The 21,285-nt window shown below is 41.1% G+C and overlaps 1 protein-coding gene across 1 annotated transcript in view; it reads right to left on the bottom strand.

Annotated features, from left to right (window-relative positions):
• The window catches only part of grin2ca (glutamate receptor, ionotropic, N-methyl D-aspartate 2Ca), a 61,324-nt gene that overhangs the window by 39,912 nt on the left and 127 nt on the right, over positions 1-21,285 (bottom strand). Inside the window, exons 2-3 of the mRNA XM_046043466.1 lie at positions 19,832-19,990; positions 10,771-10,982 (exon numbers count right to left, since the gene is read on the bottom strand). Coding sequence (XP_045899422.1) covers positions 10,771-10,982; positions 19,832-19,990 — 371 coding nt within the window. The remainder of the gene's footprint in view (positions 1-10,770; positions 10,983-19,831; positions 19,991-21,285) is intronic.

Raw genomic sequence — 21,285 nt, 5'->3', positions numbered from 1 at the left:
CTTCCAAAGGCAGAAGATCAGGAAGGCTCCTGGACCTGACGGTGTCTCACCATCATGCCTGAAAATCTGTGCAGACCAGCTGGCCCCCATCTTCACTCAGATCTTCAACAGATCACTGGAGCTGTGTGAAGTTCCCTCCTGCTTCAAACGCTCCACAGTCATCCCGGTCCCAAAAAAACCCCTCCATCTCTGGACTAAATGACTACAGGCCCGTCGCCCTGACATCTGTAGTCATGAAGTCCTTTGAAAGACCGGTGTTGGCCCACCTGAAGGACATTACAGGCCCCTCGATGGACCCCCTGCAGTTTGCCTACAGTGCTAACAGGTCAGTGGATGATGCAGTCAACTTGGGTCTGCGTCCTGCAACACCTCGACTCTCCAGGGACATATGCAAGGATCCTGTTCGTGGACTTCAGCTCGGAGTTCAACACCATCATCCCGGAAATCCTCAGCACCAAACTCACCCAACTCACTGTGCCAGCCTCCACCTGTCAGTGGATCACAGACTTCCTGACTGACAGGAGTCAGCAGGTGAGGCTGGGAAACATCACATCCAGCACCCGGACTATCAGCACCGGCGCCCCCCAGGGGTGTGTGCTCTCCCCACTGCTCTTCTCCCTCTACACCAACGACTGCACCTCAGGGGACCCATCTGTACTCAACAGCCCTGGGTCTGCTGTGGAATCCTTCAGGTTTCTGGGTTCCACTATATCCCAGGACCTGAAGTGGGAGCCCAACACAGACACCATCATCAAGAAGGCCCAGCAGAGGATGTACTTCCTGCGTCAGCTCAGGAAGCTCAACCTGCCTAAGGAGCTGCTGATCCAGTTCTACACAGCCATCATCCAGTCTGTCCTCTGCACCTCCATCACTGTCTGGTTTGGATCTGCTACCAAAAAGGACAAGAGCAGACTACAACGGACAGTCAGGACTGTAGAAAAAATAATCAGTGCCAACTTGCCCTCCATTCAGCTCCTCCCCTCTGGTAGGCGCTACAGAACACTGTACGCCAAAACCAACAGACACAGAAGCAGTTTCTTCCCACAAGCCATCACTCTGATGAACAGCTGATTTCTGACTCACAGTGTCAGGAACAATTCCTGTGCAATAACCCAGTAACTCTGTCTCTAATCAGCATCTGTTTACTGGTTTCCACTTATTTATTTATTCACCATTCTCTATTTCAGTGCTGTTCATACTATGTCATATTGTATATACTGTATACCAATACACCTACCTCAGGTCATAAGGTCATAGGTCTTATTTAGTTTTTCCAGCATCCTTTACACTGTGCTCTATCACACGGTGTACATGTATGTGTACCTGTATATCATATCCACCTTCAACATGTACATAATGAGAATAGTTTACTCTTGCATCCTTTGCACTCTGTTTGTCAATATGTCTATATTGTTTTGTTCATAGTGTGTATATTAGTGTTGTCTATTCTGTATTTTATTTTATTATTGTGTTATCGTATTATTGTATAAGTAAGCACATCGTGAGCAATGTACAATCCTGAGTCAAATTCCTTGTATGTGTGGCAATAAAACTGGCAATAAAACTGATTCTGATACGAAGGTTGGTTATTGGTTAGTTCTTTCAATAGATAAGACTGCAAGCAAGTTGTTACTTATTATTTCTACTGATTCTTAAAATTAAGACCACCTTACCTATAAACCTCAGACACCCTTCAGCTAAGTCACTTTACTGATGAGGATAAATATTCATTTGACTTTTAGACCATTACTGCTCTAATAAGAGACCCCCTCTTCTTGTATTGCAGTAGTCCACCACATTTTCAAATACAAACTAGTAGTACAGTATATAAAACACAGTGTAGAGGCCTGCAGGCTGCCTGTTTCTTCAGCAATTGTCTTATCTTATTGTAGTTGATCTTCTGCTGTAAATTGGTTATGCCATATTGCTCCCTACACATCGCACCTTTTCATATATTTCATTTTAGACTCCCACTTATACCTGTCCTTTCATGCCCTCGCTGGTTTTTCTCACATCTCCCACTCTTCCAAAGACCAAACAGTTTGACCCAGACTTGGATTCGGTGTGGAGCACAGTATGCTTAAGCGTTTTAATGAGGACATGCTCCTATGTAATACTTATCACATGCCAAGCTGCGTGAGTGACCCTGACACCAAAAGAAACGGCGTGCCTGCTCACATGCAGTTCTGATCTTCAGACAGAGCAGCAGAAGCTAAACGGAAAGTTTCAGGCACAGAATACCAAGTATAAGAAGCTGACGTTAAGGGTTGAAATCAATTCCCCTTACTTATCAGCAGGATTAGCGTGTGCTTCAATTTCATACTAACAGGATGATGCTAGTGATGTGAATCAGGAAGAGGAGGGGAGTCTAGTGCCTTGTTAAACATCCTGTACTCTTCTCCTATTCAGAGAAAAAGGTGTTCAAGAACAGGCCTTGTGTGTGTTTGTGTGTGTTCTATGAAAGTGAGTGTGGAGGAGTGTGAACAGGGAACGTATACAGTAGTGCTAAAGGATTCATTATTTTCAGACTCAAAGTCAAAAGTAAAATAACATAAAACAATAACAATAATAAGCAATAATTTTGATAATCGATTAAGTCTTTTTATCAAGCAAAAAACATTCACTGAAACCTCCTCTGAAACTGAGGATTTTCTGCTTTTTTTTGGTTTTGTATTATTTTGAACAAGCAATTTGGAAATGTCTCCTTGCTTGGTCTATAATAAATTGTAATGACCATTTTTTGCAATTTTCTAAACAATTAATCAGATATTCACAAAAATAAATAATAATAATAATTAAAGATGAAGGAATTCAGAACATCGTATTAGCTTATTCCTGTCACCTCTACATGTTAACATTGCAATGTAATGTGCATAAAACTCTCGCCCAAATGTCGCTGAAGCTCCTCAGTCTGCTGTCATTTTATTGATTAATGCTGGGACCGGACTACATGATATTGTTTTGTCTTTTGAGATGGTCACAGTGTCATATTAGCAATCATAGTCATCTCAAATGCCGGTATTGGCTGTCTCCCACTATGTCACACCACACTTAATAAAATAAGCAGTTGTCTTGCCTTGCACTCTTTTTATAGGGTTGGGTGATCGTCTCTATTTTCATATCGTCTGATCATGATCATCATCGCCAATTGGTGATCTGCGCGCCAGGGAGCGGTGTTACTTTGCAGCAAGTCAATAAAATTCCAGCATGGAAGAAACATCCTTATTAGCTTTAAGAGAAACCACCAGAAAAATCTGTAAATGCTAGGGCTGGACCCGAATATTTGAATATTTGACCGTTGGGTACACATTCAATTTTCAATTATGAGATTCGATTATTCATTTTTTTTTTCTTCGCGCGCTTGACCTCCGCCGACAGCAGTTAATGTAATGCTCCAGTTCACATCAAAGGGAAAACAAAATGAAGCCCCCAGCTGTGTGGGAGCACTTTAAACTGAGTGATGATAGCAGCAGCGCGGCAGTTAATTTTACAATTGTAGGCTGGAAACAAACAAACACAATGAACACATTTAAATCAGCCTAATTATATTAGGCTGATTGTAGAAGAAGAGCATTTAGTCGCTATAATTAAAGTTAAAAGAGAATTTTGATTTTTAGATTTAGTTCCGCTACTGAAAATACGCTCATCCCGTGCACACAGACTTGCGCACCCATGCCGCTGTTATCCCTCCCCCATCCGATCCCCCCTTACTCAGCAGAACTTATTGGGTATTATTCTGCTGCTGTTCTGCTTCTGTCTGTTAAATACATAGTTGTAGCTCGTGAAATTACAGCATGCTTATCAACACACGTTTAAACAATCACCATAACGGGACCGCTGAGCGCTGCTGTGGGGGGTGGGGTGCGAAGCTTCGATTATTCGTTCCTAATTACTATCGAAGTGTCGAAGCTCAAAAACTGACATTCGGGCCAGCTCTAGTAAATGCATAGTTCAGTGGTTCCCGCATAATAACCGTCCAACTGTGGCGCCACGCACACGCAGCGTGGAGAAGGAGGGTGCAATCAATAGCAGCTTTGTACAGCGTGTCAACCTCGACAACCCAGTTGTATTCTAACGTTAACATAGCCAGATCCGACATTGACAGCGTGTTAACAAAATAGATAGACTAACTTCTCAGACTTAACTTCTATGCATTAGTTTTAGTTTTAGCAGCTCCACAATGACTCATGATTTTACTCATTTTAAATAGTATGTAGCAGTCAGTGTTGATATTGTGGCGTGTTGTGTCGCCACAAATAAATCAATGAATGGGGAAACACTGAAGTGTGGTGCAGATTCTAGAGACTGTTTTTATGTCATCTTAGCTCTGATAGTGAGTTAGTTAAAATCGCCTTAATATCGGGCGCAATGCAGAGAGCACTAATGACACCTCACCCTTAACCTCCCCGAGACTTTCAGTCTAATGGACTCTGCACCCACACATAAGGACTATAAGGCAATGAGACAAACAGACGAGGCCGATCCAAGCCACAACAACCAGAAACAAATGAACACTTTAGGGGGAAATGAGGCTGCCACAGCAGACCGCGAGTAAACACAGTGGTCCCAACATCCCCCGTCTCACCAGCTGCTAAGGTTCAAGGCTGGGCTTTAAGTCGGCTGCCAGTTGCATTAAAATGGGTCTTTGGGATTTGTTGCAAATGTGTGTGTAAGGTAATTTATTCAAAGTGTGGACATTCTTACAATAATGTTTTGAAGCTGCTCTATGGATAGTGGTAGGCAGCAGTATGTGGCAGACGGTTATTTCAGTGTGTGTGTGTGTGTGTGTGTGTTACACTGTCAGTGGCCATCTGTGTGGCTGAGGATGTCTGTATCTCTTCTCAAGAAATTTTAACGAGACTCAATGAAAAGCTCTTGAAATATTCACCTCTTAAAGTTGTGAATCTGCACCAGGTGTTTTTTTTTATGTAAAAGGATTAGCCTAAATCAAATTAGAGGCTGCATTGTAGAAGTTTCACTCTATTCCCCCAGCTGTGATGCTGCAGATTTGCCGAATTTGGAGAATCTGAAATGCAAACTGTTCAGGCAACCTGTCCAGGGTGTACCGCCCGATGTCAGCTGGGATTGGCTCCAGACCCCCGCGACCCTGTATGCAGGATAAGCGGTTGAAGATGGATGGATGGAAGTCCTGTTTTGTTGGCAGTGTGCTTTGGCTCATTGTCCTGTTGCATGATAAACTTCCTCCCGATTAGTTTCAATGCATTTCTCCGTAAATTGGCAGATAAAATATTTCTGTCCACTTCTGAATTCATTCTGCTGCGACCATCATCAGTTACATCATCAATAAATATTAATGAGCCTGATCCAGGAGCAGCCAAGCCATGACATCACCTCCACCAGGCTTCACAGATGAGCTTCGGATCATAAGCAGTTCCTTTCTTTCTCCACACTTTGGCCTTTCCATCACTTTGCTAGAGATTAATCTTGGTCTCATCAGTCCATCAGATTGTGTTGCAGAACTTTTGCGGCTCATCTCTGTACTTCTTTGCAAATTTCAATCTGTCCTTCTGACTCTTCCTGCTGATGAGTGGTTTGCATCTTGTGGTGTGGCCTCTATATTTCTGCTCTGAGTCTTCTTCCAACAGTGGATTGTGATACCTTCACCCTGCACTGTGGAGGTCGCTGGTGATTACGCTTACACTTAATGATGTTTTGGGGGTTTTCTTCACAGCTCTCACCATATTTCTGTCATCAACTACTGTTGTTTTCCTTGGCCGACCTGTTGGATGTCTGTTGCTCAGTACACCAGTAGTTTCTTTCTTTTTCAGGACATTCCAAATTGTTGTGCTTGCTATGCCCAATGTTTGTCCAATGGCTCTGGTCGATTTTCCTTCTTTTCTCAGCTTGACAATGGCTTGCTTTTCTCCCACAGACAGCTCTCTGGACTTCATGTTGGTTTATCCTCTTTAACAGGAAATGCAGTCTTTAAAGGTTTGAACCAAGGATGAAAACTTAGACTAGTCATGCAGAGCTATTTAAACACCTGGGCAACAAGAAGCATCTGTCAGTCACATGTTCCAACAGTTCTGAAATTCTGAACTCTTGTCTCACACTCATCTTTTGATCTTAAACCCAAATGTCTTCAGTGAACAACAAAAACAAAGGAATTTACATGACCGTTCCAATACTTCAGTAGGGAACTGTATGTACCATGCGCCGATAGAAAGGGGCCAGCTGGTACAGATTTGGCAATACGATTTCCACTGCGGGAATTGTGTCTCTGCTATATATTCGGAGCAGGCTGTGTAGTAAATCAGGACTGGTTTCTCGCGTGATCTCGCAACAGCGCAATTCTCTCGTGATCTTGCACCTGATCTGTTTACCACATTCTCATGTGATGTGAGAGTGACAGTTGGTAGTGGTTTGTCAACCGATGCAGAAATAGTTAGTGAAATTGAAAATGTAGCATCTCTCTGTAGAGAAACAGCTCAGATAATGTACGTTGACATGCGTTTAGGCTTGTTCCGATTGAAGGGATGATCAGCGATTGGTTTTTCATGTGCTGATATGAAGGCGATTTTAACTAACTCACTATCAGAGCTAAGATGACTTAAAAACTGTCTCTAAACCACACTGCAGTGTTTCCCACTCAGTGATGTTTTTGTGGCGACACAACACAATATCAACACCACATACTATATACTTTTTAACATGAGTAAAACCATAATTCATTGTGGAACTGCATGCAGCGCATAGATTCACTCAGCACTTCCACTTGCGCACTCTCTATCTCTCACAAACACATTGAAGCAGAGCTGTCTATATAAAAAAACTAGTTAGAAGTAGAAGTTAGTCTATTTTCTTAACACAAGGCTGTCAATGTCGGAGACCCACCTTCAAATAAGTTATAAGCAAGCATGTTTGAAGCCTAGCTAATAAAGATAGCTATGTTAACTTTAGAATACAGCTGGGCTGTCGAGGTTAGGACGCTGTACATATGTGCTAGTCGATATCTATTGCACACCCCCGCATGCGTGGCGATGACCTTTTTACACGGGAAGCGATTTACGTTCCTAGTAATTCATTCTGTTGGAAACACGCATTCATGGATATTCATGGATATTTTCGGTGGTTTCTCTTAAAGCTAATAAGCCTATTTCTTCCTTGCTGGCATTTCACTGGCATGTGTAACGTAACACCGCCACCTGGCGATCAGATCGCCAATTGGATGATCTCAAGTAGCCACGATTAGACGACATGAAAATAGAGAAGCTCGCCCAACCCTATATGCATTGTTGGATTATGAAATAAGGGGGGCCCCTGGCCCTAAGGGCCTCCGCACCATCTTTGGCAGACAAGTAAGGTGAAGTTGTCTTTTATCAGATTAGGTGGGCGCATATTGCATGGTGTGAATACTGAACCTAAGCTGAACTAGACTTAAATATCCCAATGAGATAAACACTCCATAGAAGGTCTCATACTGGATTTAATTTTCTAAAAACCACAAAGTGAATGTTCAAGCTATTTAGTAAGATACTTGTGGGGCTTTCACTTTGCAATGAGAAATCTTAATAGTCACTTCACACACACTGGTAGCGCTGTTGGGTAATCAGATTAAGTAGCCAGCTAAAAGCTTTGGGAACAGCTGTACTTAAATGTAGTGACTATCTGTCCAGTGTGACTAACCAGTGGGTTAGTAAACATGAGAATACTACACCCTCTGAACTACTGTATTTTCAGTATACATCACATTACTTATCACATGACACCAATGAAAGCTACAACAGTTTTCAAACATTAGCTTGTGAAGCCACCAATGTGTGAAGTTGCTTGTCTTGTAGCTATGTGGTGTGTGTACTGTGTCCTGTTGCTCTGAAGCTCCAGGGAGCTCATCTACCGCTGCACTCAGACTCAGCTTTAATTAAATCAACTTATGATCTAACTCTCCTTGAACACAGCTAATGTATGACATTATCTTCCCAGGTCAATACCAGCCTGCACCAGGGCATTGCCCCTGAATTAATCTCTGCCACTGTGCACAAAGGGAGAAGAATCTGCCTGCAGTATAGAAGCAGTGAGGAAGAGAGCTTGAGATTGTTCTGGAGAACATGCGTGACTCACAGGGGAGGGCTTGTGTTAACTGTTTTGGGCTGCTTTAGCCAGGTCTTGGGCAGTAGTGGCTGGTTGTCAGGCCTCTCTGAGGGCGAATGAGGGAACTACGCAGATGGTGTGCCGGGCAGGCCAAATGTATTGGATTGAAGGTGGTTGAGGGATTCAAATGGAGAACCTGCATGACCAATTACTCCCCATTTAAAAGGCGCTGATGTGGGTCTCAGTTGTGGCCATGTTGAGGTACTGTGGGGGGAACTATGGGGCGTGGATGAGATTCAGATAAAGAAAGGTGACCCTGCATTTAAGATTAGTGAACACTCAGGCCAACAGATTAATTTGCTCCCTGATATCACGGATATATCCGTATCCATATCGACTGATTCGTAACAAGAAATTGCAGTTCAGAAATACCAAATGCTGACATAATTTGTACAGTATTGTTACATAGTTTGTCCACCAAAGACAGCTGATTTAATTTTTCAGCTGTAAAATGCCCGTCTTTAGCAATTTCTTTAATAAATAAATAAAATAAATATTTATCAAAAATGTTTGTTAATGTTGTGTAGTTATGTAAAACAAATATCAGCTGATATATTATCAAGTTACATTTTTGAAACTGTTAGATATTACACTTTTAAAACATTAGTTTTTAAAATGTCTACTTAATCTTAGAAGATGCGCAAAAAGCAAGCACTGATTATCAAATCAACAAAATCTTAACATGTCAGCAAAATTATTCTGAAATGCTCCCTATGAAGCCTGCAGACAGCTGAACAAACTCGGGTCGCAGAGAGCCCTTGCTGGTAAGCAGAGTAGAAGCCATAGGTAGAAGCACAAAGTAACAACAAGCCAACACTGTGCTCAGCTGCTGAAATGCGTCTGAGACACTTCCAGTGAAAGTTAACGCTGTGCACAGGACAGGACAAAACCGTGGCTCAGCAGTAGCCATACTCCATGGACATTCCAGGTAAAAAGGTTATTTATATTTTGCTTCAAGGAGATAATGCAGATTAAGTACCAGTCTTATTTTGATGCATTAACAGAAATGCATCACAACATGGATGTGAAAGCAGTTGCCTGTTTATTTAAATTTGAAAGTGCAATAAAATATTGTCTTTAAATCAATGAATACTTAAAATAAATAATCATGATCTCAAAATAGATCAAAATAATCGTTATTATCTTTTTGGCCATAGTTTTGCAGCCGTAGCTAGATGCAGCCCTAGTCTCACTGTCCCGTCAAGATCTATCTTCGGTTTGACTGATTGAAGCACAGGGAGGCATCTACATTTTCACCCTTCATTGCGGCATTCATTGGTCAATGTTTCTCCTTCAGCTGACCAAAGTGCTGATCGCTTCATTGAATTTCTTATTGGCTTTTTTTTGTAGCTCCATGAAAATGGGCCACTGTCCGACAAGGGGAATTGTGCACTTTTTATAGTGGCAGGATAATTTAGTCGGCATGAGCAATAAAGCACTGAAGGGACGTGATCTTCAGCTTCCATTCCCCTCATCTCCTTAACGCTATTGTCAGTAATGGGTAATGGCCAGTGCTTCTCTCCCCCACTAATGAACACCAATATCAGTCTCTAGGTGTTGAAGATTGACGACATGGCCTAATCGTCACATCTAATTGATACCTCACCATGCAGCACATATATTTCCCTGATTAGGTCACAGGGTGATCCCTGGGATATTGCACTCTGGCCAGGCAGCCTAATGAGTATCTCACCTCAGTGAGTGATAAGAAGCCATGCCTGGGCTAATGGCAGGGGAACAGCCTCTTAATCTTATACCTAATGGCACTCTCAAGTTAGATACAAAATCAATTAAGCTGTTAACATGTGAGAGTGCACGTGGGACTGTACAATGCTATAAAGTAGGTTTGCATAAAATGGTTTCTTTGACTTAAAATAGTCTACACACAGTTTGTTAACCGCAAATGATTTGATCATACTGAGAAGTACAAGTGGACAAACTAGAGAAATATCCACAATGCTTTATATCCTATATACTTTATATCTCTATAACCTCTTAAACCATGTTTGACAGCATCCTGAACATACTGTGTATTGAGTGAGAGATTGAAGCCCAAGAGGTAATGTTTTTGTCTTTGACATCAAAATTAAATATTTTAGATGACTTGAGATGACAGAAATATCAGGGTGTATGGTTTGGTTTTCGATAGCTGAACCCGAATCTGGCTCTAGGTTGATACATTTCCTGGATTTGCTTTCCGTCCAGGGACAGTAAAAAAAACTATGTATCTATATAAGATCGAAGGGTAAGTGATGTTTTATTAAATCTTTCTTTTCTTTCTCTTTTTATTAGCACCACACAAAAAAAACGGCTTCCAATTTTTTCTGGTGATTTTGCCCGTTCAAATGACAAATTAGCTCTAGCTAATTAACATTAATGCCGTAGGTAACTTGCCAAGAGGCCTAAATGAAACTTGACTGTTAGCTGGTTAATGGATCCACTGTATTCACAGCAAGTAGCTTTTGAAAAAGAAGGTGTGCAAAATAATTAAGTTGCCAGCTTAACCTAATCACATTTAATGGGGATACAGAATAATTCACTTAGCAGATTTGATAAAATGCTATCAACCAACCCCAAGTTTAGGTGAACCTGAAATTTTGAGTGCATACATGCTCTTCTTGGTTATTTTGGAATTGGACAAGTGGCAGGATCACTTACTCCTCCGTCTTGTTGGACTGTCGTCGGCAGGGTACAGTGTTGCTGACACATGTACCAGTCACAGGGTCCACTGCCTCCACGATGACAAAGGGTCTCTCCTCCAGGGTGGCCACCGTGAGATGCCTGTAATCCGACACCGGTTCCAGGTAGGAGCCGTACCGCGGCCACACGGGGTATCTCATTTGCAGGATCCCCATCTCAAAGGTCCCCACCTGAAGGAGCCGAGAGAGTAGTGGTGAATCAACATGAGTCAGTGAAAAATCTCAGTACCAAAATCTGGATGGTCATGATATTGTATGTTGCTTACAGCAGTGATTCTTTTGAAAGGGCCACACAAATAAACAACAGATGAGGCTAGAAACTGGTGGGGGGCTTTCTGACAGTCGCACCAAGGTCCGAACCAAACTTCATGTTTTGATACATTTTAATACATTCGGTTAGTTTTGGTTTGGTTTCACATTGCAATTCTGCGAGCGCACTAAAGAACTTTACATGACAGTCCTGTGTCATCTTCATCTATGCGGACTGCATCTGCCAATACAGTACTTGACAGTGATTGGTTAGTAAACAGTTCCGCGGGGAGCTTTGACAAGAATAAATGAATGAGGGATGAACAGATGCATATCGTTGCTACTATATTAATATTATGCCATTACTAGCTGCAGCACCAACTGCACGCAAGGCAAGTTTAAATTAACAAATTAACCAAATAAACGTCCTCATTGTGTGAACATTATTTCGTAACCGGCAGGAAAGGAGGAGAAGACATCAAGCAAGCCTTCTGCACCTCCGTTTGAGGAGAGACCAAAGATGTGAGTGGCAGTTTGCTTCCATAGTGGCCTTTAGTTTCAAAATATGAGCTGTCACAGAAGATTTATCATTGTGTCCTTATTTCAACGCATTGCTTCGTGCATTTGTTTATTTCTGGTTTACACAGGAACTGCTGAGCTTTTTGTTAATGGTCCGAACCATCCAAAAAAATTCTTTCACACTAAAAACAGCGAACCGAACCGTGGTTCAATTTGATCTGGACAGAGACTACCACTTTTCGTCGGACGAATTTTCATCTGTTTGGTCCGGACTGTGGTCCGGTGGAAGTTTCACACCTATAATTTTTGTTCGGATCAAACTGAAAAGTCCGAAAGTCCGGACCAAACGAGGTAGGTGTAAAAGCCCCTTTAGTCACTAGAAACAAATAAAGGTGAGATATATTGGAAAAACAAGCCTCATCATATATGGTGCTGGTGCAGTCCCTGATTCAAAAACCTGTTATTCGACAAGCGGCAATGCACCAATCACAGCAGAGTTTTATGTGATGAATGTTTTCTGTCATCACTGTGATGAGTGATCAGTGTTTTGAAAAGCTGTGTCCATATTTTAAAAGCTGTTTTCACTTCACTTTAATAACACACACGCGTGCACTTACACATATGCAAACGCACAGTATAAATATGTATGTAATAGTTTATTAATAAAAAAAGGTTAGCACAGAGCCTTCTGTAGCGAGGAGACTTTTAGTTCGTAGACAGTTTAGAGGTAATTGATTTTTTTGGTCACTGGGGATGAAGAGAGTGCAATTATACATCTAATGCAACGAAAGCAATCCCACCCCCTGCCATATTATCAGTTAGCTCATTTTAATTAGATGTTGCGGGAAAATGAGCGTTGAAGCAAGCTGAATACATAATCAAGATCTGAAATTAAACATTTCAAGCTCACTTATTTGATGAAGCCGTGACCTGTTTAGTACCATGTTGCACAAATTTGCCTCTCTGACTGTTTAATTCACACTGGGAAATGAAGGACTGAAGGTCGCATAGGACCAATTGGACCCCAATTACCCAAAAACACAGACACATTACATTGATTGTAAACTTTATGCTGAGATATACAGATGCTCAGATGGGGCCATTAAATGCTGCTTTGGCTGCCACAATTCAGCAAATTAAATACAAATAGGGGAATGTTTAAAATGTAAAAATCTAACACGGTAATGAGAGGCAGCTGCATTTGGTTTTTAACATTTTGCTCACGAACATGATCTGAGGGTCAACCTGTACCCTTTCTGTTACAATGATCCGAACCATTTGGCCACATAGCAGCATGTTTACAGGATGATCTGACAAAGGTGATTGATCAACAAAACACTCCACAGTTCTGATGGTGTATGACTAATGTATCACTTTACTGCAATGATTTAAATGTTTTATCACATGCTTTGCAGAGGCCAGACACAGTAACTAGTAAAGGCTGAAATGATATTACTGAGATTAAGTATCCACAAAAAATTATTTAGGGATTCTCATTTACAAGGCAGTAATTAACATAAAATAATTAAATCATCAACTATGAATTACATTTAAAAAATGTATTGTTCATTTTACTGTGGCAGTAAAGCAAAACAAAGTTATATAAGGAGGTGGTGTGGGTGTGTGTGTATTTGTGTTTCAGACTTTTTTTTGTCTGCCAAATGTTCTCTAAAAAGCAGTGGTGTTTGAGTCTGTTTTCCCTTTTTAATTAGATCTTATCGAGTTGATGTATTTTTAAGTGTTGTCATTTAATTAGTTATTTGATGCAATAAAAAAGTGTTTTCACTTCATGATGGAGAGATTTATTGGCAAGTTGTTTTTACACATACAAGAAATTTGTTTTGGCGACTATGTGCGCAAAAACAAACATAAACCTATATAAATGCATAAGAGTCAGTGGCAATGGAGGTCCCGGGCCTTGTTGATGAGGCCAGGTGCAGACGGGAAACAGAATCTAAATCAGCTTTCTTGCCAGTTATGTGTACACATACGAGGAATTTGACTCTGGATTGTACATTGCTCACGATGTGCTTACTCATACAATAATACAATAATAAAATCAGACACAGGCTACGGTATAGAGAACACACACATACAATATAGACAGATTGAGACAATAATGCAATAAGCAGAGTGCAAAGAATACTGGAGTAAATTATTATTACCATTTTTATAATGTACATGTCGGAGGTGGATTAGATATACAGGTACACATACACATGAATACATGTACACAGTGCAATGGAGCATAGTGTAAAGGATGCTGGAATAAATAAGTATTGTGTGCTGGTATTATGGACTTGAGGTGGATTTGGTATACAGTATATATGATATACAATATGTCAATATGAACAGTATGAACAGCACTGAAATAGAGAATGATGAACAAATAAGTGGTAACCAGTAAACAGGTGGCTGATTAGAGACAGTTACTGGGTTGTTGCACTGGAACTGTTTCTGACACTGTGAGTCAGAAATCATCTGTTCATCAGAGTGAATCAGTCCTTACTGTCCGTTGTAGTCTGTTCCTGCCCTTTTTGGTGGCAGATCCAAACCTGACAGTGATGGACGTGCAGAGGACAGACCGGATGATGGCTGTGTAGAAGTGGATCAGCAGCTCCTTAGGCAGGTTGAGCTTCCTGAGCTGGTGCAGGATGTACAACCTCTGCTGGGCCTTCTTGATGATGGAGTCGGTGAAGAAATTGATTTCACTCACAATTGAGTGTGTTCCTCCTGGTACATTACTGTTTTCTTGTTGTTTAATTTATGTAATTTGAGAACAAACAAGTTTAATATTTTTATTCCACAATAGGGGTGTGGAAAATAATAGATTTTTAGATGAATCGCGATGCCGACTTGGATGATTATGAATCGATTCACAAATGTCAATAATCGATTATCTAGAGGTTAATTGATAACGTAATGCTGACGGAACGAAAAAGGCAGAACTTGGAAAAGTGAAGGCAGTTAGCACTAGCTAACATCTCCTCTACAGACTGCGGTCTGGAAGCTGAGCAGGACGTTTTTTGGCTGCTAGTTCAAGTTTGTTTGTCATTCATCCACATATCGTGTACACAAATGAAATGCCACTTCTCAAGGCCCATGGTGCTCAATACAAGATTACAATAATCAGTTTACAAGACAAGACACAAACATGTAACTCCACTAGACGAGACAAAAAAGAACATATATTAAGCCTAACCATTTGGGAAACAACGTTCATTTTGACTGTGTTTGAGCATTAAGTGTCATCAACGCTTGATCCAGGATGTTGATAAGCGGGTGTCTGTAAAGATGTGGGGACAACAGTCGCTGATTTCTATTGCTTGGCCATTTTGTCCAGACTGGACTTTTAGGAGCAGTGTTAAGTCCAAGCTGGGCCAACATGGCTCCTATCCCGGGTCTCTTTCCTTTCCATCACTGCACCTGCTGTGGTGCCTGGTCTGGTTGATCTGGCTGGGTGGAACGTCTAAGGTCTTTAATCCAAAATCCAGGCTTCCTTTTACAATGACTGCATTTCCCCCATAGGTAACACGTGTTTCAGCAATGTGACAGTTATGTAACAGTTATCTAATTTTCTGTAGATCAATTACATGTTCAATTCACTTCTAATAGCGAAGTATTTGGTGCAAATGTGAGCTGTCTAACACGCAACTGTGCTGCTTTTAATGCCCTAACTTCCTGCAGAGCTAAAAAAAAGTGTCAGTCTGGACAAAATGTTTTTCCTCCCACATAATCTCTGCTGTTTATGCAGGAAGGGAGACAATCCTGTCTGATCACACCAGTCAGTAAGCTTGTCACAATGAAATGAAAAAACTGCAAATATCACAATTCTCTCTGGACTTTCCAGTTATTCCTCTTCCTGCCAGTCACATTGATCAGCCCTGCTGTTTACCAGAAATCTCCACCCATGGGCATTTAATCAAGTCAATCAGAATTTCAAATTTCAAGAAAATATACTGTGATGAAAATATCACGTCCCTGTGGCTTCTCAGGCTGTGAAGATGTTCATTGTTCATTCATCTTGGAAAACACTAACGCTCCCACCCTCCACCCCCCAACATTTTGCTTTACTCAGCATATTAACAAGTGGTGTCATGACAGGAAGCATGTCACTCTAGTAGCATTTGTTGCAAAACTCCATTGGGAAAATACTTCAATTAGATTTTTTTTGTTTACAAACTGTCTGGCGAGACTGTAATTTCAGGGTTTATGCGCGTCACAGATATACAGCCAGAGAACGGCAGCTTTCCAGTATCATATATCACCCTGCCAGATAACAGCAATGACGGGTACACTTCCCATCCTCCTGCGGGGCTTCTTCTCTCTGTCGCCACTTTCTATTGTCATGCTCTCCTTCCATCTTCCCAAGTTACCTTGACTTTCAGATCCGGGAGGAAGTCGGAGAACCAGCTGAACAATAACTCTCCAGAAGCAGCAAATTACAGCAAGTGCATTTGATAAGAGCATCGAAACGCTTTAAGTTTAAAATATACAAAAGGTGAGGAGTATCAGTATATACAGTGTCAGGCTGAGGCTGGGTGCACATAGGTGATATATGAACGTGGCTGCGCTGCAACATGTACAATACGAAGGCTTGCGAAAAGGCAATCAAAAGGTGGAATTGATTTTCAGCTCTCAGAAAAGATGCCAGAGGCAACAGAAAGTTAAGCACAGAAGAAGTCGCCTCACATGAAATTGTTCTGCAATGAGCACAATGTTGTGCTCTGAAGCAGTGACAGAAATACTTTTCCTCCTACAACAAGGTTATATAAAGGTCAAGCATGGTGGAAATGAATCCCTGAGTCAGTGGGTGAATTAGAGGACGTATTTACCTTCAACTCTGGGTTGAAGTCTGAACTCTGAAACTGAAACTTTTATGTGAAAATGTTTCTGATTGACCATGACCAAACCTTATGCCAACCTTAACTGAACTGCTTTGTCTGAATAAGTAAACCATGTCAATACTCAGGTAGGCTGTCGCGTTTAAACAATTGTTTAAACAATTGTCAGTTGGCGCCAAGAAACTATCCCTCGCACCATTACACCAGAGCACCAGCTTGAACCGTTGATACAAAGCAGGATGGATCTATGCTTTCAAGTTGTTTAAGCTACCATCTCTATGTTGCAGCTGAAATCGAGACTCATCAGACCAGGCAACGTTTTATCTAGTGCTGGGGAATGTTTTAAATTTTTTATAGCGATTAATCGCATGATTTTGCTACACGCAAAATGGAATAATGATGATTGAATAATTCATAATAATGAATGAATAATTCATAAGAATGAATAATAGTGTATTGCGCACTTTTAATTTAAATGTACTGCTATATACAGGAAAGTGCAATAACATGCGGTTTGCAAAGACTTTAAACAAATAAGGTGCTTTGTAGCAGCAGTATTCCCTTTACAAATATAAAACCAAAGTGGTCGAGCACAAGGTGTAGCGACAAGCGGGTGCGTTCCCGTTAAACTGTCGTGGTGGTGCTCTTCTCACACACACACACCTGCCCGCTGCCGAAGTTGAATTGTCTTGAACTGTTTGGACGCAACGCGCAGCACAAATCATTGGAAGAGAGACTGATCCTCGCTGTTTGTGAGTTTCCAGAATCTATTACTGTTTAACTAAATAGGACATCAACAGGAGGGAGTTCACATGGCAGAGCATCCCCTCAAAACTAGATGCAGGCCTATCAGGTAAAGTTATGTTGCCTATAATTTTAGTTTAAGTTTAATAGGCTACAGCTGTGTAGTGCATAGAAGCCGTTGTCATGGTTACTCTCAATCGAGTGCCTGCCGTTTACTCGCAGAGCCCCGTCTTATTCTCCCATCCTGTCGAAGCCTCCCTCCGCTGCTTGTTTGGGTGGGTGACAGGCTAATCAACATCCCACCCCTCCTGTGACCCATGGTTTGACTGTATGTGTAGTCAGTGAGCAACGGACTTTCAAAATAATATTAATTTCAAAAGGCTGCGTTAACGTGCGCTAAATAAAATTTGCGCGTTAATTAAATAATGCCTTAATGCGATAATAACACGTGCCCAGCCTTAGTTTTTTCCCATCTTTCATTGTCCAAGTTTGGTGAATTGTAGCCTGGGCCCCGGTGTGGTCTTCGCCCACTGCCTTACATATCTACGCCAATCACCTGAAATGAACATAAACAACAACCAATGAACGCCCCTTATCCGTGTGTTAACATGATTTTAGATCCCTGGGTACAGCGGGGACCAATTTAAGGGCAAGGCAAGTTTATTTGTATAGCACATTTCAACAACAAGGCAATTCAAAGTGCTTTATATTAAACGTAAAAGCAACACAGTAACATTGAAAAAGAAACTCATTAAAATATAATTTTGAAAATGGTGAAATAGAAAATAAAAACAAAATAAAAAAAGTGCGACGCACAACAAAAAACAACGCTGATCTGCTGTTTGGTACCATCAAAAAGCTATTATATGGCAATATTGTACCAAATACATTTACGTGCCAATGTGGCGGGTAGCTTTCCATCATTTAGTCGCCACATGGAAAATCTACCCGCATTTGTCGCTTGGTGGGTGTTAATTACCACCCCCGTCAACAAGACATTTTTGTCCACAGAACTGCCACTCACTGGATATTTTCTCTTTTTCGGACCTCTGTGTAAACCCTAGAGATTGTTGTGTTTAATCTTGAGAAACTGCAGAGCTGCAGTCTCTTTTCATCCAGCTAAACTGAGGCGCTCTCTCTCTATTTGTCATTCACTGGTCTTGTGCAGTTTTACGTGCATTACCGCTGCCAACAGCTGCATGCATGTCGCGGTTCCTTGCGGGTCTATTTCAAGTAGCCGGCTATTTAAAAACGATATAATATTCTTTATGTGGTTCATCAACGGTGATATATTATCAGAAAGTCCCGCGAGGTGCGGACAACTCGGCACAAAACTAGTGAAGCCGGGACTACGTCTCTTCTGCAAGTGTTCCTCCATTGTCACTGCACACACACACACACATGCTACGCCTACACATGCGCACTGACGAGCCAGGGTTAGGGTTACAATTTTTAATTTATTCACAAACTTCAAAAACATTTAATGAAAGTTTTTATTCTTTTTACATGTTTATTTACAGCATTAAATGTTGAAATGTATATTGTAACAGTCTGTATATTAACTTATTGGGAGAAAACTGGTAGTCAATCAGACATTGAGCACCCCTATATAGCCAAAATGGCATGATCCTCGTTTCGCTGCGAAGCTTCGATTGTGAGATTGACAGTCGAATCAGGCTCCGCCCATCGAATCATCGAATCTTTGACTATTCAGGGTCAGCCCTACATTGTATACTAAACAATTTGGACTGTTGGTCAGACAAAACAAGCAATTTGAAAGTTAGTCTTAGGGCTCTGGGAATTTGTGATTGATTGTGATATTATAGTGGATAATCAAATAATAAATTAAAATAATCTTTAGTGGGTGCAGGTTTGCTCACCACTAGTGCACATGCCCCACTCAAAGGCTGAGTCCTTGCTGCAGAGGCCCTGGGTTCTAGTCCGATAAATTCATACACAAATATCTTCTGCCTGCTTTCATACCCAAATAGTTTGCATTTTACCATCACAACTCCCTACTAGCTCAGAGCCTTGATAACATATTGGAAATTAATAGGACGGAACAGCCAAAAACATCAATATAACATAATTAGCTTTGAGACGCCTGCGGTTGTTTACTGTGAGCGTAATGTTTAACTAAACACCTTCTATTCAACCAGTGGAGGAAGTGAACTCCCTCCAGTCTGGTGTCCACATCACATTCCCCCCCTGTGGTTAAATTAATGTTTGATTCTTCAACCAACGTCAGTGAGCTGCAGCAAAGTTACCTAACAAAAGTGCCTGTGTGGGTTTTCTGTTAATATCTTTTAAAGAGATGGAGGGTTGCCATTAGTGAGAGAGGGGTGTGTAAAACGTAGGACTGTGTGTGTGTGATTAGGAGATGATCCTTAATTAAGTGGTTCATTGGTATCAATAGAGCTCTGACTCCTCTAACTAGTCTTTACAAAGAGATCGGTGATGTATGAAATCACTCTGCTTTTAGTATGCAGAGAAAGTCAGTGAAAGAGAAAATGAAACTGCAGAACAGCTCTTCTGGTTTCTTATTCTATGAGTTCAGTCATGATTTTGTGCATTCAGTAATCATCACACAAAAATACGTTCAGTGTGTACACACATAATCCTGTGTAAAGGGAAATATCTGTCACCATCTTATGAAAAGCTCACCTTGTCCCACTGTCTCTCTCTGTCCAAAGTGATAATTATCATGGCTGGATTCACCAGGTAACCGTTACTGTTGAAGGAGAAGTCATTGTGTTCCCAGGTTACATTCAACATGTGCCTGCAGAGAAGAAAAAACCCAAAGAGAAGGATCAGTGACCTAATCTTAAAAAAGCACTGTATACTTGGATATACTGTATTTATGTAAGTTCTGTCCAAGAACATTGAAATCACTATTTCCTAAAGTGACATCTTCAAATTGTTTGTTTTGTATGAACAGCAGTGTAAAACAGTGAATTATGAGTCATAACTTTTTTCTAATAAACTTTTACTTTGAGCCATAATTATTAGAACTCTAAGGCATAATAAGGAGATAATAAGTCATACTTAATTACATACATATATAATTATGAGACAAAGTCATAAATATAAGAAAGCAAGTCATAGGTTTCATATACTATGAGATTAGTATATATAGGTGCTGGTCATATAATTAGAATATCATCAAAAAGTTGATTTATTTCATTCAAAAAGTGAAACTTGGATGTTATATTCATTCATTACACACAGACTTTTATTAAATTAGAATATTACTTAAGACCAATACAAAAAAAGGATTTTTCGAAATGTTGGCCAACTGAAAAGTATGAACATGAAAAGTATGAGCATGTACAGCACTCAATACTTAGTTGGGGCTCCTTTTGCCTGAATTACTGCAGCAATGCGGCGTGGCATGGAGTCGATCAGTCTGTGGCACTGCTCAGGTGTTATGAGAGCCCAGGTTGCTCTGATAGTGGCCTTCAGCTCTTCTGCATTGTTGGGTCTGGCGTATCGCATCTTCCTCTTCACAATACCCCATAGATTTTCTATAGGGTTAAAGTCAGGTGAGTTTGCTGACCAATTAAGAACAGGGATACCATGGTCCTTAAACCAGGTACTGGTAGCTTTGGCACTGTGTGCAGGTGCCAAGTCCCGTTGGAAAATGAAATCTGCATCTCCATAAAGTTGGTCAGCAGCAGGAAGCATGAAGTGCTCTAAAACTTCCTGGTAGACGGCTGCGTTGACCTTGGACCTCAGAAAACACAGTGGACCAACACCAGCAGATGACATGGCACCCCAAACCATCACTGACTGTGGAAACTTTACACTGGACTTCAAGCAACGTGGATTTGGTGCCTCTCCTCTCTTCCTCCAGACTCTGGGACCTTGATTTCCAAAGGAAATGCAAAATTTACTTTCATCAGAGAACATAACTTTGGACCACTCAGCAGCAGTCCAGTCCTTTTTGTTTTTAGCCCAGGCGAGACGCTTCTGACACTGTGTCTTGTTCAAGAGTGGCTTGACACAAGGAATGCGACTGCTGAAACCCATGTCTTGCATACGTCTGTGCGTGGTGGTTCTTGAAGCACTGACTCCAGCTGCAGTCCACTCTTTGTGAATCTCCCCCACATTTTTGAATG

The sequence above is a fragment of the Micropterus dolomieu genome, linkage group LG02 (assembly GCF_021292245.1).
Source record: "Micropterus dolomieu isolate WLL.071019.BEF.003 ecotype Adirondacks linkage group LG02, ASM2129224v1, whole genome shotgun sequence".
In the NCBI taxonomy this organism is placed as follows: domain Eukaryota; kingdom Metazoa; phylum Chordata; class Actinopteri; order Centrarchiformes; family Centrarchidae; genus Micropterus; species Micropterus dolomieu.
This window is presented reverse-complemented; position numbering and strand designations above follow the sequence as displayed.